The sequence below is a fragment of the Armigeres subalbatus genome, unplaced genomic scaffold (assembly GCF_024139115.2).
Source record: "Armigeres subalbatus isolate Guangzhou_Male unplaced genomic scaffold, GZ_Asu_2 Contig487, whole genome shotgun sequence".
Classification (NCBI taxonomy): domain Eukaryota; kingdom Metazoa; phylum Arthropoda; class Insecta; order Diptera; family Culicidae; genus Armigeres; species Armigeres subalbatus.
In genome coordinates, this window is record NW_026943246.1 from 5,980 (window position 1) to 22,874 (window position 16,895).

General features: G+C 40.2%; 1 protein-coding gene across 1 annotated transcript; it reads left to right on the plus strand.

Moving 5' to 3' along the window:
- The first annotated feature begins 9,448 nt into the window (after positions 1-9,448).
- Positions 9,449-16,528, plus strand: LOC134204255 (uncharacterized). The gene is made up of 3 exons (XM_062679075.1): positions 9,449-9,741; positions 14,498-14,697; positions 15,794-16,528. Exons 1-3 carry the CDS (start codon positions 9,519-9,521, stop codon positions 16,112-16,114), a joined length of 744 nt encoding a protein of 247 aa, XP_062535059.1. The 5' UTR covers positions 9,449-9,518; the 3' UTR covers positions 16,115-16,528.
- Positions 16,529-16,895: the final 367 nt, after the last annotated feature.

Here is a 16,895-nt window from a genome sequence, read left to right on the forward strand (position 1 = left end):
AATGACGGTCCGGCATAATGGTCTTCGGCCCAATGACCCAGCATCTATTTTTTTTACAATTTGTAAGCGAAATGTCCCGCGACCCTCGCTTTTGTTGCAACTCAAATTACTTATGTCAAAAGCCAATTATGCAACTTTATGTTAAACGACGCAGTTTTAGTTTTATCTGTACTATGGAAATAATTCGGGGAAATGTTGCATTCGGAGAAATGTTGCATTCGGGGAAATGTTACATTCGGGGAAATGTTACGTTCGGGGAATTGTTATTCGGGGAAATTTCATTCGGGGAAATTGCATTCGGGGAATTGTCGTGCATTCGGGTGGTACTTATATTTCAGAAGCTGATAATATCAACTTTTTAATTTTTCGGTATAGAATTGTGCAATTTTCCACAAAGTTGTAGAGCATTTTATTTTGAGCAACTTTGTCGAAGAAGCCATTTTTCTTATTATCACTTATGGTTCACAAGTTATAAGCTTTTTCAATAAATGCGTTAGGGCGGTCCCTAAAAATCGTTTTTTTTCTTTTATTTTTCTTTTATACATCCATATGTCGTAAAAACTTAGTTCCGAGAAGAACATTTGAAGACGCACATTTTTGTTATAGAACCACAGATCTATTTCTTATTACAAAAAAGTTATTTGAGTTTTTCTATGATTAACATGTTTTTTTCATTAGCAAATATTTCAGAATTCGATAGGGCAGAACATGTGTAGTGATCACATTTGATTTCAAGGAGCACAAAGAGGATGTATCAATTTTGAAACAAGTCAATAGACCCATGGTTTCGAGTGTAGACCTTAAGGCCTTACTCCAGAGATTTCTTGGATGACTCGGAACATATACTGTGAACGCATTCTATGCTAAGTGCCACAAAGAGCATGTACAGTATTTGAATTTGCATAATAGGCCTTTGGTTACGCGAGTAGATCTTTAGGCTTTACTACAGAGACTTCTCGGATGACTAAGACCTTATTTCAGGGATTTTTGCATTACCCGAAGCATATACTGTGTACACATTTAATTCTAAGAAGCGCAAAGAGATTGTAGCATATTTGAAACTGGTTGAATGGCCTTTGGTTACGTGTGTAGACTTTTAGGCCTTACTTCAAAGATTTCTTGTATAAACACGGGCATAAGCTGTAAACCTCGACAATTGGCAAAAGTACATGAGTTTCTGTTTTCAAAACTGTCAAAATTATTCAAATCGGTTGAAAATTGTTTAAGTTATGAGAATATCAATTTATGGGAACACGGGTACCCTGTCGGCCATCCACGTATGTTTTTTTTTGTTGGCCGCATAAGGGTTAAGCACGAGATCAAAGTTGTTAAAAAGGGGTGGGTGGGAGTTGAAAATTGTCTTTTTCGGTGTTATATAATTTGAAAATGTAACGTAAAAAAACCATGCGCTCTGTCGACCAGCCTACTTGATCAGTCTAACATTTCTTTCCTTACGAAAATAAGTTTTCTTTGAATTTATTTTTGTGTATTGATTTTAGAGGGATACTTTGTATGGGTCAAATTCAGAACTTTTAAAGGCACATCTTCTTGTTGAAGACCCATTTACTTATCTCGTTTATTTATCAAGTTATAGTCGTTTTTTGATTAAAAATATATGTTTTTCAAAATTAAATAAAACACTTTAAACAAAAAACGCTCTTTCATTTTTCCCACCAAAAATGAAGAAAAGTGCGTGCTTTCGAATAGAATTGATAGATTGAAAATCGGTTTGCTCCATTTTGAAATATTTGCATATTAAAAAAAAACATGTTTTTCATAGAAAAACTCGAATAACTTTTTGCTTTTTTCGTATACTAAGTATACGTATAGGCTCTATGATCACTCCAAAACCAAACTTTTGATGGAAGGCTCAGAGGCATATAGTGTTATATACCAATCGACTTACTTACTTTTTACTTATGGATCCTGTACACCTCAGGTGGTGCAAAGGGCCGACTTGAAAGATCTCCATCCTGAGCGTTGCCCGGCTATCGTTTTAACCTGTTGCCAGGTTAGATTTCAGTCGACTTCTTTTATTTCTTTATTGAGGCTTTGCCGCCATGAGCCTCTGGGTCTGCCTCTGCTGCGATGTCCCGCTGGGTTCCAGTCTAATGCTTGCTTACAGATTTCGTTTCCGCCCCTACGTAGAGTGTGGCCGACCCGGCCCACTTCCGATCCCGAATTTCTGTTGTTATCGGCCTCTGGTGACAACGACGATGGAGCTCGTTGTTTGAGATCCAGTTGTGAGGCCACCAGGCCCGAATTATATACCGCAGGCATCTGTTAATGAACACCTGCAGCCGTTGAGTGTTCTCCACTGATACACACCATGTTTCGCTAGCGTATAACAGCACAGATTTCACGTTAGAGTTGAAAATTCGTATTTTGGTGCGTTCACTTATCTGCCTGTTTTCCAGATATTTCTTAAACTCGCAAAGGCAGCCCTTGCTTTCTTGATCCGTGCGCCTATGTCGATCTTGGTACCGGCGTCTGACGCCATTTGGCTACCAAGATATTGGAAGCTTTCAACATTCTCCACTGGTTGCCCGGCTACTGTGAAACTGGAAGGAGTCACCGTGTTTACATCCAACGATTTGGTTTTGTTGACGTTGATGACTAAACCTGCCGAGGAGGAGCGATCGGCAAGGTCGTTGAGCTTACTCTGCATATCAGAGCGCCGTTGCGCGAAGTCGTTTAGGTGCTCCATGGTTATAGGCTGCCATAACAGCCCGCCGTTTGATTCACGGTCAATCGCATCTACCAGAATCTCATCGATTACGATGAGGAACAGTAACGGTGATAGAATACATCCTTGCCTCACACCAGCTACGACCCGGATAGGGTCGGACAGGACCCCATTGTGCAGCACTCTACACGAAAAGGCCTCGTACTGTGCTTCGATGAGGCCGATGATTTTCTCAGGAACCCCTTGCGTCTCAGGGCGCCCCACATATTCTCGTGATTGAGACGGTCGAAAGCTTTTTCGTAGTCAATGAATACCAAGTAAAGGGACTCTTGGAATTCGTTGACCTGCTCCAAAATGATGCGGAGCGTGACAATATGGTCCACACAGGATCTTCCGGCACGGAATCCAGCTTGCTGCCGCCGGAGAGTCGCATCGATCTTCTCCTGAATCCGGGCTAGGATAATTTTGCACAGAACTTTGAGAACGGTACACAGCAACATAATGCCTCGCCAGTTATCGCATACAGTCAGGTCACCCTTTTTGGGCACCTTCACTAAGATACCTTGCATCCAGTCGACCGGGAAAGTTGCGGTGTCCCAGATATAACGAAATAAACGATGCAGTAGTTGAGCGGATGTCATGGGGTCAGCTTTGAGCATCTCGGCTGATATGCGGTCGACCACTGGGGCTTTATTCGATTTCATGCTTTGGATGGCTGTTTGAATCTCTAGCAGTGATGGAGCTTCGGTATTGACACGTGTTATACGTCGGATCCTAGGCAGATCATGCCGAGGTGGTGATGGCCTGGTTGGCACTTGAAAAAGTTGTTCGAAGTGCTCGAACCAGCGTTTCAGCTGGTCAGTTGGATCGGTCAATAACTGATCATTCGCGTCTTTCACAGGCATCGTTGTATTTATCTTCGCCCCGCTTAAGCGTCGTGAGATATCGTAGAGGAGGCGAATGTCCCCGGTACCGGCGGCTTTCTGTCTCCTTCTTCGGCCCGAGCGTCTGCCCCCGCTCGCCTGTCCCGTCGCCACGAGCGTTGAACTCCCTTCTCAAGAGCCGTGTATCGTTGACGGGCTAAGACTTTGGCTCCTCTGGTTTCGATCGCTCTATCGCGGCTTTGGCTTCTCTTCGCTCCTCTATCTTCCTCCAGGTCTCATCGGTGATCCATTGTTTTCTCTGGCTGCGTAGTTCACCCAGATTGTTCTCGCTGGTGGCGATGAAGGCATTCTTGATGGCGGTCCATTGGTCTTCCACGCTGCCACCTTCCGGAATATCTGCAGCACGCGTCTCCAGTTCTTCAACGAAGGACCGTTTCACCGTGGCATCTTCCAGTCGGCGTGTGTTGAATCGTCGTCCAACTCTTTCCTCCTGCCGACGAATCCGCGCAATGCGCAGGCGTATTTCGCCGATGAGGAGGTGATGATCAGACGCGATATCGGCACTACGTTTATTCCGTACATCAAGAAGGCTCAGTTTCCATTTTCGGCTGATGCAGATGTGGTCGATTTGATTTTCTGTAAAGCCGTCACGGGAGACCCACGTGACCTTGTGAACCGGTCGATGAGGGAAGAGCGATCCCCCGATCACCTTGTCGTTATTACCACAAAATTCTGCGAACAGCTCTCCGTTTTCGCTCATTTCTCCGAGACCATGGCGTCCCATAATGCGCTCATGGTTCGAGTTGTCGGATCCGATCTTCGCATTGAAGTCGCCCAAACAGATCTTGATATCACCCTTCGGAATTCTATCTACGACGGCATTGAGTTGACTGTAGAAGTTCTCTTTGTCTTGCAGATCGGCAGCATCGGTTGGCGCATAACATTGGATTATAGTAAGGTTTCGGACCCGTGTTCTAAATCTGGCAACGATTATCCTTTCACTTATAGGTTCCCACTTCATAAGCGCAGAGTGTGCCTGAGCGCTTAGTAGGAAGCCAACTCCGCGATGCCGGGGAGCGTGTTCACCTCGTAAACCAGAGTATAGCAGAACTTGTCCCGACGGCGTTCTGTGTTCTCCAAAGTTTGGCCAACGGACTTCACTCAGTCCCAGGATCTCAAGCTTCATGCGGCGTGCCTCATTGGCAAGTTGTGCCAATTTACCCTGCTGGGCTAGGGTTAAAACGTTCCATGTTCCTATTCGTGTCCGTTGTTTCGCGCTAAGAGCCGTCGCCGTAAAATCAGTCCGTATTCTTTCATTATCGGATTCTCGAACAAATTGATGTTTCGGGAACAGTAGGTTGTTGGCCCAAGGTTCCCTATCCACCGGGATGGGGCTGCCATCTTAGGTATAGCTTCCGGGGAATAGCATTTCATACTCAGCCGCTGGATGCCAGAACAGACGCTGTTGGAGCCGCACCTCCTTGGTGGACAGACGCTCGATCAGTCAGGTCAAATTTGTTTAAAGTCCCACCCAACACCAGGACTAGGCTAGTGCGCTTTGAGCGGCACACGGTCGCTTTGATAGGGCCTGCTTGGGGACACATGCAGCTTTTATAGAAGTTCAACAGAGCCCACTGTCGAACCCCACCACATCCTAGGCAGACCCCACAGGACGCACCTCTCACTCTAGCTGATGTCAGAAGGACAACAGTGCCCAGGCTGCACTACCAGCTAAGTACGCAACCCTTAGCTGGCGGTCAATTGTCATCGGAAGACCCGTGGAAGCGTGAGTATTGGAACTTGTGAGGACCAGAGCTATGTTAGGCGCCCCTTCCCGGATGTCAACTCACCATTTCGCAGCCCACCAATCGACTTAGCTCGACGAATTAAGGTGATGTCTGTTTGTGTGTATGTGTGTTTATGTGCAACATTTTGTAGACACACTTTCCATTCCACTAAGAATCCTGTCCCATTGTTTGCTATTAAAATTGGCCAGATTGGACTATGGGATCAGAATTTATGGCCAAAATACTGTTTTCTATGCGCAAAACACGCTAGAAAACACTCACTCATATTTTTCAGTATTTTCAGTTTTATTTTGTACGAGAAAAGCACCACTAAGTGGATTAATCAGGATTTTGTTAAAATGGTGCAGGGTTAAAAATGTGCGTCTTCAAAAGTTCTAAAAGTGCTCGGAAAAGTTTTTGCGAGAAATTGATGTATAAAAAGTAATGGGAAGAAAACCCATTTTTAGGGACCGTCCTAAAGTATGTATTGAAAAAGCTCATAGCTTGTGAACCATAAGAGATAGAAAAATGGTTTCTTCGGCAAAGTTGCTAAAAATTAAATGCTCTACAACTTTGTGGAACATTGCACAATTCTATACCGAAAAAAATAAAAAAGTTGATATTATGAACTTCTGAAATATAGGTACCACCCTAATTTCAATACATGGAAAGAAATCGTCAAAAACTATGAATTTTTTTTCCCAAAGACGCTATATATATAAAACTAATAGTTTAGGCGCAAATATTTTTGTCTTGCTAGATTCGACTCAGGGACCATTGTGCAGTGGTGATAAAATTTTTTGTCCCTATTAGGTTCTGCAGCGTCTGTATCTAACCTAAAACTGATGACAGATTAGTAGTACTTCGCGTTGGACTCGGGGGCAGCCAACCAATCACGAACTCGATTCTTGTCGGACTACGCGTCGGAGTCAGTGGAAAGTACTACTGAACTGTCAAAAAAGTTCATTTGACGAGGACCGAATTCATTCGTGACGTCATACTGCAGAACCTAATAGACTAACGCAAAATGAACTCCCTCGAGAAATTATGACGTTTGAGCGGGTCGCATAATGAACGCAAAATGAACTTTTGTTCGAGAAGACGACCCGCTCAAATGTCAAAATCCATCGAGTGAGTGCATTTGATGAACTCCTGCACTGGTCTATAGACACTATAGATTCCAAACCACGTGTACCACGTGAATTTGACGTCACACGCTACGTTGCTTGGATTGCAATCGTGACATCATGCTCGTTTGGCTACACTAACCGACAGTTCGTTTGGCTACACTCGCCTTCGCCTCAGCTCGCGTCTATGGAACCTGTAGTGTCTATACTATAGACGAATCCAAGTAAAAATAAGAAGAAGACACACGATGGTTTTAGCTTTGACAGATCCCACTGCACATCATACACACTTAGTTCAGCTCGGCATATTTTGATTCTTTTGCCGAGATCCGCACTCGGTTTGTGACTTTCTGCTGATATCTCAGCTGAAAAATTAATTTGTTTACTGCGGCTCTCAAGAGAGCCACTGTTCATTCAGCCGATATTCCAGCAAACGAACTTAAACCGAGATTTGCACAGCCGAGATCGGTGGAAAAATTTAAGTGTGTAGGAAGATCATTTTAAAATGCTTATAATTAATTCTAGACAAAATGTAATTAAAATCTGATTGATGTATGATACGGAAAATATACAAAAATTGAGATATGCTTCCAAATATGTAATTCAGAACTTTTTCCGTACCGAACATCAATCAGTTTTAAATTACATTTTGTCTAGAATTTATTATAAGCATTTTCACCCTTATCTGTGGCATTTTAAAATGATCTTCCCATGCTGTGCTGTAGGATCTGTGTAAGTTAACACCGTCGTGTGTCTTCTGCTTATTTTTACTTGGATTCGTCTATAGTGGACAGTGGTACCATCCATTGATTTCTTATGAGACTCGCCACTATTGGTACATTTGCTCCACTATAGGGCTCCCTTCCCTCAATTTTATTAAGAAAAATCATTGTTTTCAATAGTTTTTCAAGCTAAATCTTATGATAAGTTAGCACACAAGGAGTTAACTTTCTGAAATCAGTATGGCGAAAGGCATCTAAGGTTCGATTTCTCAAAATTAAGCACTTTAATCGAAAAAATATTTGGTATGCGTAGTAGCGGACACCATCCCTCATAACCGGTACCAAATAGTTTTTCATGAAAAGTTCCTAATTTTGAGAAAACCAGCGTTAGATGTCTTTCGCCATACAAATTTCTGGCGGTTAACTCTTGCTGGCTATTTTGTGCATATACTATAGCGCCTGGATGTGGCTGCGGCGAGTAGAAAATCAGCCACTGCCAATAATTCATTTTAATTTGACCGTTCTGTGCATCTTACCCTTCTTACCCGTAAGTATAACAAATATGAAAGTCAGCTATTCCACGGCAGATGGCATACCGGTGGTGTGTGCTATAAAAGCTACTTCCAATACCTTTTATACCACAGCACCATAAAATGTATCATCGTATGCGTACCTTTTTAAGCAGTGATGCTCAGAAATATTGATACCATATAAACATTCACCAGTTGCGAGCGAAGGTAGAAGAGGATAGTTTAGGAGATCCGTTTCTTAATAATTTGCTCGGTTATCATTTATTACATATCTTAGAAGTAACTGTTATGCAATTTTTTAAATTGTTCTTTGGAAGTAATTGTTTTTATTTAAATTTGGCTAAACTTTTTAACGTTTCTGATGCATTTAAAAGAACGCTATTCTGCGAGAGCAACTTACTTGATTTTGATTCTTACACATTTTCGACCATCCTGGCGACAATATCTTGATTTCTGACCTAAAATCAATACCGCTTCGGATTTCCAGAAGAAAATAAGATTGCTCTGCATTTGTTTGTCAAGCGTCTTGTGCGAAAATAACGATATTTAAATCAAATTTTAATAAAATCATTTTAACAGCTTTAAATAGATTTTGAAAAAAATGGGAAGAACTTCCTCAAGGGGTCCAAAATGATCGGACAGTAAGCCTACAGCATATTTTTAACACTTGTAACCCTAATATTCATCTTCTTTTTCTTCTAACCATTACATCCCCACTGGGACATTCCTGCCTAGTAGCCAGTTACTAACTGCGAGGTTTCTAAGCCAAGTTAACATTTTTGCATTCGTATATCATGTGGCCAACACGATGATACTTTTATGCCCTGTGAAGTTGAGGTGAATTTTCAAACCGAAAATTTCCTATATTTGACCGCAAATCGAACCCATCCACCTGCAGAATAGTTTTGCTTTGTAGCCGCGTATCTTACCGCAAGGCCAAGGGAGGCCCCAATATTAGATGTAAAATTTATTTTAAATGTGTTAGGAGTCGACTATGATTGAGGTTATGTAGACAGTTTTCGGCTATCAGTATTAATAGGATCTTAAACGGATAACATTTATTGAGCCTTTTCAAAGGATAGAAAAAACTCATGACCGTTCAATATAACCGGTGTTGCCAATTCGTTTTGCGTTGGGGGTCTTTTTGAGATCAAATTAAAAAAAAATACAATGTCTACATAGGGGGAATGACGGCTTTGGCAGGTTTTGTTCTATTATTGTCAGGGGGTTTTTATGACTGATTATGCTCAAATTTGGCCTAAACATTCTTTGTATATCAAAGAATATTGTGGCCAAATTTCATAAAATTTGGTCGACAAAAACCCCCTGACAATAAAAGAACAAAACCTGCCAAAGCCGTCTTTTCCCCTAATTAATTTTAAAAGTTGGAACCTACTTTTTAAATTCGATACGTTGCTGAATAATGAATAATCACTGCGTTGCTTTTAGAATTGGAGCGTTATTGATTCGAGTAGATTGTGCAGATTGTGTCTACAGATTGTGTCTGTAGAACTATGCTATCTGAATCTATACTCGTGGTCGACTTCCTTGAGGTGGTACAAAATGTTGAATGAAGCCGTAAGTAATGGAAAATCAACCAACATCTGTACCACATGTTGTCTGAGAATTTGCGCCGCTCTACAATCCAGACATGATTACGACAATTCGAAATCAGTTCGCCGCAAATCGTCGTAATGAGAGCATCTGCCGAACGTTACTCGGTCCAGAAGTCTACAAAGACAAGTGTCATCTGAGTCGAATTCCTTTTGATGCAGAAAATCAATGTGCTGCTGTTGCGTTACCGTTTCGCTAAACTTGCTCTCCAATTTAGTGCAACGCATCATCGATTACATAATGGAACTGATCTACTGCCAGCGTCGCCACTGTCCAACGTCGTCCACCAGTAGTGTTCAATCCGCCGAAGATCAATACCACTGCCAACAGTCATCAAATGGTGATGATCCACAACAACCCGAGCAGCAACCGCATCATTGGCGTGAGCAAGGTGATTGATTCAGTTTACACGCAGAGACACCACAAATGGAGACTAATTAGTCGAACGGGACGCCACATCCACGCGGCCGACCCATAATAGCGGAAAAACAATTAATCACTCCTCGGCATGGCAGTGTCTTCGTATGCCATCGCAGCAGATGGTTTCCAAACGGGAAAAACAACTCAACTAGCGTTCAGACCGCATCGTGCTTTCGTGCTGTGCGGTTCTTTCTCTCTTTGCGGAAGGAAGTTTTTAATACTACCCGAAGCTATTTTAATTTCAACGGTGCTTCTTAGCGCTATTTGTACCCACTGATCCCGTTACGATCTTTGCAAGGACCCGTGCCTTCGTTTTACGTTGGACCCGTTTGCGGAAGTAAAATTCCGACAAGCGGTGGTAATCCTGCAGGGACACCGTTCTGGGAAAAACCTCTTAGAAGGTCACGTCTCCACGCTCAGCAATGAGTATTAACAAAAACAAGAGGAAGGGGAGTCTCTGAATTCTCCACTTCCTTCAAAGAAACAAGGTTTCAAGACCGTCCTGCCTAAGCGCGGAAAAATAGAAGGAAGCTGGAGAATTCAGATATTCCTTCTAACTCTAATATCGGAAATAATTCTTCACCAATCGAACTGAGCAATCAGTTCGATTTGATTAATGATGAAATTGAGCAAATCGAATCTACCTTTAGCCCAGGTGATTCGATTCATGCGAAGAAACAAAGGATTCCGCCAATTGTGGTATCTGTTGCCGAGTTTTCTGGCTTTCGGAATGAAATCTTGAGTAACCTTCAGGGGATCAAGGTTTCATTTCAGATTGCTAGGAAGGGTGACTGCCGCGTTTTGCCGGGATCCTTTGACGATCGCAAACGTCTTCTTCACTATTTAACTGAGAAGCGCCATAAATTCTTCACATACGACGACAAAACTGAGCGATTGTTCAAAGTCGTCTTGAAGGTCTCCCCAGTGATGACAAATCACTGGATGAGATTAAATTGAAATTTCTCAATTACTTGGATTTTCACCAGTCCAAGTAATTAAGATGAAAAGAAATCCCACTCTGGTACTTCCCAGAGGGCATTTCTCAAGAATTTTATTTAGTTCATTTTAACAAAAGTGAACTAAATAATATGAAAAGTTTGGAAAAGGCCTGTATTATGTCTCATGTCCGTGTTACATGGGAACATTTCCGCAGGCCTGGGGAAATTTCCAAAACCCTACCCAGTGCCGTAAGTGCCAAAAGTGGGGTCATGGAACCAAACATTGTCACATGGATGCTAAATGCATGATTTGTGGTGGAACCTCTCACGCCAAGGACGCATGTCCTGTGAGAGAAGATTCCAATAAATTTAAGTGCGCAAACTGTGGGGCAATCATAAATCCAATTTCTGGGAATGCCCTTCACGCAAAAAGTTTTGAATTCCCGTGCAAAATTGATGACGGAAATTCCAATCGGATCCCAGATTCGACGGGTAGAAATTTTTCAAACGCTCAAATTTCGAAACCAGCAATTCGAGCAATTCATACCCACCACAATTCACAAACAAATTTTGCCGCTCGTCAGCGGGTAGCAAGCACTTCAGTAAATTCCAATTTTCGAATGTACCTACGTATGCAAACATCGCTGCTGGTAGACAAAATTTCTCTTCTCAAAATGAGGTTTATACCCATGTCCCAACGGAAAATAATGCTCATGTTGCTGATTCAGGTAGCATGACTGCTTCCGATTTTGATTTTAACTGAACAATTGCATCACATGATTGATGCAATGTTCAAAGCAAATACCATTCCTGAAGCTGTTCAGGTTGGTATAAAGTACACACAAAAAATTGTTATCGGACTTCGTTTCAATGGATCCAAATAATTGTGTGAAAGTTCTAAATTGGAATGCCCGCTCTCTTAAGGGTAAGGAAGATGAATTATTCAACTTCCTAACAGTTCATAATGTGCATATTGCCATTATAACTGAAACGTATTTAAAACCAGGACTCTCCATTAAAAGAGATCCAAACTATTTTATCTACAGAAATGATCGTCTTGACAGCGCCTGTGGTGGGGTCGCCATTGTCATTAATAGACGTATCAAACATAAATTATTTTCTTCGTTTGAAACCAAAGTTTTGAAACCTTGGGAGTTTCTGTTGAAACAAATTTTGGACAATTTTCCTTCATTGCAGCCTACTAGCCTTTTCAATGCAATGGGCAGCAAAAGAATTTGTTGAAAGCTGATCTTCAAATTCTGACTCGCAACAAATCAAAATTCTTCGTAATTGGTGACTTCAATGCCAAACACCGTTCATGGAATAATGCTCAAAGCAATTCCAATGGTAAAATTTTATTTGAAGATTGTTCTGCGGGATATTATACTATTCAATATCCCAATGGACCAACTTGTTTTTCTTCCAGTCGAAATCCTTCTACAATTGATTTAGTTTTAACGGATTCAAGTCATCTGTGTGGCCAATTGGTAACTCATGCTGACTTTGACTCTGATCACCTTCCTGTGACATTTGAAATCTCACAAGAAATATTTATAATCCAATCAGCGCTACTTTTAATTATCATAGAGCTGATTGGGATTTATATAAAAACGTATATCGATAGGAATTTTGATGTTGATATTCCTCTCGATACCAAAAGTGATATTGATAATGCTCTCGTATCTTTGACAAATTTAATTGTCGAAGCCAGAGGCATTGCAATTCCGAAATGTGAAGTTAAATTCAACTCCATTATTATTGACGACGATCTTCAGCTACTGATCCGTCTTAAAAATGTGAGAAGAAGGCAATACCAAAGAACTCGCGATCCCGCGTTGAAAGTTATTTGGCGAGATTTGCAAAATGAAATTAAAAACGTTTCGCTATTCTGAGAAATACCAACTTTGAGAATAATGTCTCGAAGTTGGATCCCAGTTCGAAACCCTTTTGAAATTAACAAAATTCTTAAAACCTCAAAAGCCAATTCCAGCGCTTAAAGAGGGAAATCAAATTTTATTAACAAATGGCGAAAAGGCTCAAAAACTTGCTCAGCAGTTCGAGAGTGCCCATAATTTTAGTCTAGGTCTCACTAGTCCAATTGAGGATCAGGTTACACGGAGCTTCGAAGACATTCTCAAGCAAGAGAATGGTGTTGACCCTTAGTGGGGAACCAAGGTGGATGAAGTGAGATCTATTACTAGAAAATTTAAAAATATGAAAGCCCTGGGTGATGATGGTATTTTCTACATACTTATCAAAAACTTCCTGAGAGCTCTTTATCCTTTTGGTTAATTTATTTAACAAATGTTTTCAATTGGCATACTTTCCAGATAAATGGAAAAACGCCAAAGTTGTTCCAATTTTGAAGCCGGACAAAAATCCAGCTGAGGCTTCTAGTTATCGCTCAATCAGTTTGCTTTCTTCAATAAGCAAACTGTTTGAAAAGATTATTTTAAATAGAATGATGGTTCATATTAATGACAATTCTATTTTTGCTGATGAGCAATTTGGTTTTCGCCATGGGCATTCAACCACTCATCAGTTATTAAGAGTTACGAACTTAATTCGGCTCAACAAATCTGAAGGATATTCGACTGGAGTTGCTCTTCTTGATATAGAGAAAGCATTTGACAGTGTTTGGCATGAAGGTTTGATTGTAAAATTGATGAATTTTAATTTTCCTCTGTACATCATTAAACTGATCCAAAATTATTTATCAGATCGCTCACTGCAGGTAAACTATCAGAATTCTAAATCTGATAGATTACCTGTAAGGGCTGGTGTCCCCCAAGGCAGCATACTGGGGCCCATATTGTATAACATTTTTACTTCTGACTTACCTGATTTACCACCAGGGTGTCAAAAATCTTTGTTTGCAGATGACACAGGTCTCTCAGCCAAAGGGCGTAGCCTTCGTGTCATTTGTAGTAGATTGCAAAAAAGTTTGGATATTTTCTCCACTTACTTGCAAAAATGGAAAATTTCCCCGAATGCTTCCAAAACTCAGCTTATAATTTTCCCACATAAGCCGAGAGCTTCTTATTTGAAACCTTCTAGCAGACATATTGTCACTATGAATGGGGTTCCAATTGATTGGTCTAGCGAAGCTAAATATTTAGGACTTCTGCTAGATCAAAAATTAACTTTAAAAATCACATTGAAGGCCTTCAAGCCAAATGTAACAAATATATTAAGTGCCTATATCCACTTATAAACAGAAAATCAAAACTTTGTCTTAAGAACAAACTTTTGATTTACAAACAAATTTTTAGACCAGCCATGTTGTATGCTGTGCCAATATGGACTAGTTGCTGCAATACCAGAAAGAAGGCACTTCAGAGGATTCAAAATAAAATTCTGAAAATGATTCTGAAGTTGCCTCCGTGGTATAGTACCAATGAACTTCATAGAATTTCTAATATTGAGACATTGCAACAAATGTCCAACAAAATAATTTCCAATTTTAGACAAAAATCGTTGCAATCTTCTATTGCAACGATTAACTCCTTGTACCCTTAGTATAAAATAGGTTAGGTTTAGTTTAAGTTGAAAACATTGTAATTCCTACATGGTTCAATTCAACCAGAGGAAAAATTCTAACTGCCAGAGGCAATTGAAATGTATTAATAATAACTAAAAAGTAACATAGCAAATAAGGATGATAGTGTTAAGAAAACACGGAACACCTAGTCTAAGAGATGAATGCATGTATTAGATAATTAGCAAATAAAATTAGTTAAAAAAAAAAAAAAAAACTCAACTAGCGTTTTTTTCGTCCTATCGATTCAGATGCCGCACAACGAGAAACGAAGGGCACTGACCCGCCAGAAGCGGTGGCACCGATGATGACGGGGTCTGGCTTGTACAACGTGATCTACTACACCGTGGAGCTGGAACCGTACTTCTGGGCAGTGGACCGGCCGCAGAGTGAGGAAATGCTACGAGGAAGTCCGGTTGGAAGCTGTTTGGTTAGACCGTTCAAGACGCAGGTGGGTCTGTTTCGTTTTTCTGGGAGGTTCGTTTCTATCTAATTTTAAACTTATCTGAACTCTTGACCTGAAATTACTTTTTTTTTGTGAGATACAACTTGTTTTTTACTATTTAAACCACATGACAACCTGATGTCAAAGCATCATACGATTTAAGAAATATTAAAACCATGACAAGTTCATCAATTTTTTTTTAAATTTTTTGGATTGACCTATCTTGGATTCTTCAAATTTTATGTTCTTGATTTCTCTTTTGATTTTTATAACAATTAAGGCTTGTACGCGACAAAATCTGGACACCTTTAAACACGTATAACTTTTGAAATAGACCATCAACGAGTGAAATATTTCGTAGGTTGATGAATGTATGTGTGTACTTTCTGAAAATATATTTCTTATAAGTGTTACAAGTTCGTAGTGAATAATGGCGTCGAAGAAATTGTAGGTTCGGAAATAATTGTGTGCAGTCGCCATTGAAATTCGGGTCTCTCGATCCAGAAACTGACTAAAAACATTTTGTTTTTATGCGAACACTGCTCAAAGCGTTTTAAAATATGTCGATGCTTGTTTGATAATATCTAAAACATCAGAGAGTGGATCAAAAACGGATTTTATGAGCCACCAGAAGGATACGAGCTCGAAACAGATTCTACTGAGGATGTCAAATCATTCGGCACGTATTATTTCTCAGAAAATTTAAATGTCACCAAGTTTCGTGCATACATCGAAGCATCGATAAGGAATGAAGCCATTTGAAGTGAAAAACGTACCGAAATAAACCAACAGCAGTTTATTTTTATTCTTAAAGTTATGTGTCCAGATTTTGTCGCGAACAAGCCTTACCTACTATTTGGAAGTTTGATTTAATACTGCAGAAAAGCAATATGTAATGTAAAAAATATCTCAAACTCCATGAAAAATTCAATGTTTTATTGCACTGTTTCACAACCGTTTTATTGGAAAAAATGATCATTTCGGATTATACAATTGATAGTGATTATGCAAACGGCGAAACTGAAAGAGAATGGAAATGTACCGAAATTATCTCATTTCATCTGACACCTCAGCAACAGCTATCGATCCTTTCCTTTCACAGCATCCTCACATCCGCTACATCCTTTCGGTGCACGCTGCTGGCGTCTACTTTAACCTGTTCATTCGCCTGACCGTTCCGAATAGAATGTACGCGCTCGGATTCGTAAAAAGGAAGGAGCGCCAGTTTAAGTTCCCCTCCGATATCGTGCAGTACTATCAAACTCATCGTCTGGAATGTAGCAGTAGTGCTGCTGGTGCCAAATTCAGGCTCCATTTATTGCCGATCGTTAACAGTGACAACCGGTCCGAGGGTTGTCTCGAAACTCGATGCGAAGGAGATGTGATAACGCAACAGCAAACAAAATCACTTCGAAACTGGTAGTGTTCCAATTTATTCGTGGTGAAAATACTTAAACTTTTCTTAACAACTATATGTACATGATCTGGCATAACCCGATAATGGATACTCAGAGTGCGTATGTAATTAAAATCAGCTTTATGGATTACCTAATTAGCTATTATTTGGAACAATAACTCTTGATTCGATTTATTGGTTGCAGCAAATAAATGTCTACATTATAACAAATGCCTTTCTATGAGTTCTCTTGTTTAATTCGATTGGAAAAAAAGCTTTGAGCAAATGCTGGTTGAGTTCTGGTAATGTGTTGGGTTACGTAGCAACTACGGCCTTGTAAACGCAGCGCCCGTTTTGAACTAAAGCTGGCCACAGGAACGCCCGGATGATGTCGGACCGCTTTTCCGAGATTGGATAACGTTCATGTTTCTCCGGTTGAAGAAGGCCTGAAAAAAGGAAACGTGTAATATTATTTATGTTTGTTTAAAGTATTTCTTATATACCTATATAAAATATTTTCTGATCAAATCAAAGAAAAAAAAATGATTTTGCCATTCTCGTACACTAAGTGTTATAGATGTTTGTTTCAAAAACAAACTTTTTGTAAAAGGCCCAGATACCTATATTGCTATATACCACCCAGAAAGCCACACATCGCATAAGAATGCACGATTAAAATTGCTTACCGATACAAATTTCATCAAAATTCAAAATTAGATTGTGGTGCGAATTTATTTATAAGTTTTCTCACATAGTAGGCTATTTTAATTTTATTTTTTATTTTTTTAATCTTGCGGCTATTTGGAAG

What these genes read in the sequence shown, in the direction of transcription:
- LOC134204255 (XM_062679075.1), top strand. Translation starts at nt 9,519, where the DNA reads ATGTGCTGCTGTTGCGTTACCGTTTCGCTAAACTTGCTCTCCAATTTA. An exon ending in GCATCATTGGCGTGAGCAAG is followed by an intron (nt 9,742 to 14,497) that starts GTGATTGATTCA and finishes CTATCGATTCAG; the next exon opens with ATGCCGCACAACGAGAAACG. An exon ending in TTAGACCGTTCAAGACGCAG is followed by an intron (nt 14,698 to 15,793) that starts GTGGGTCTGTTT and finishes TTCCTTTCACAG; the next exon opens with CATCCTCACATCCGCTACAT.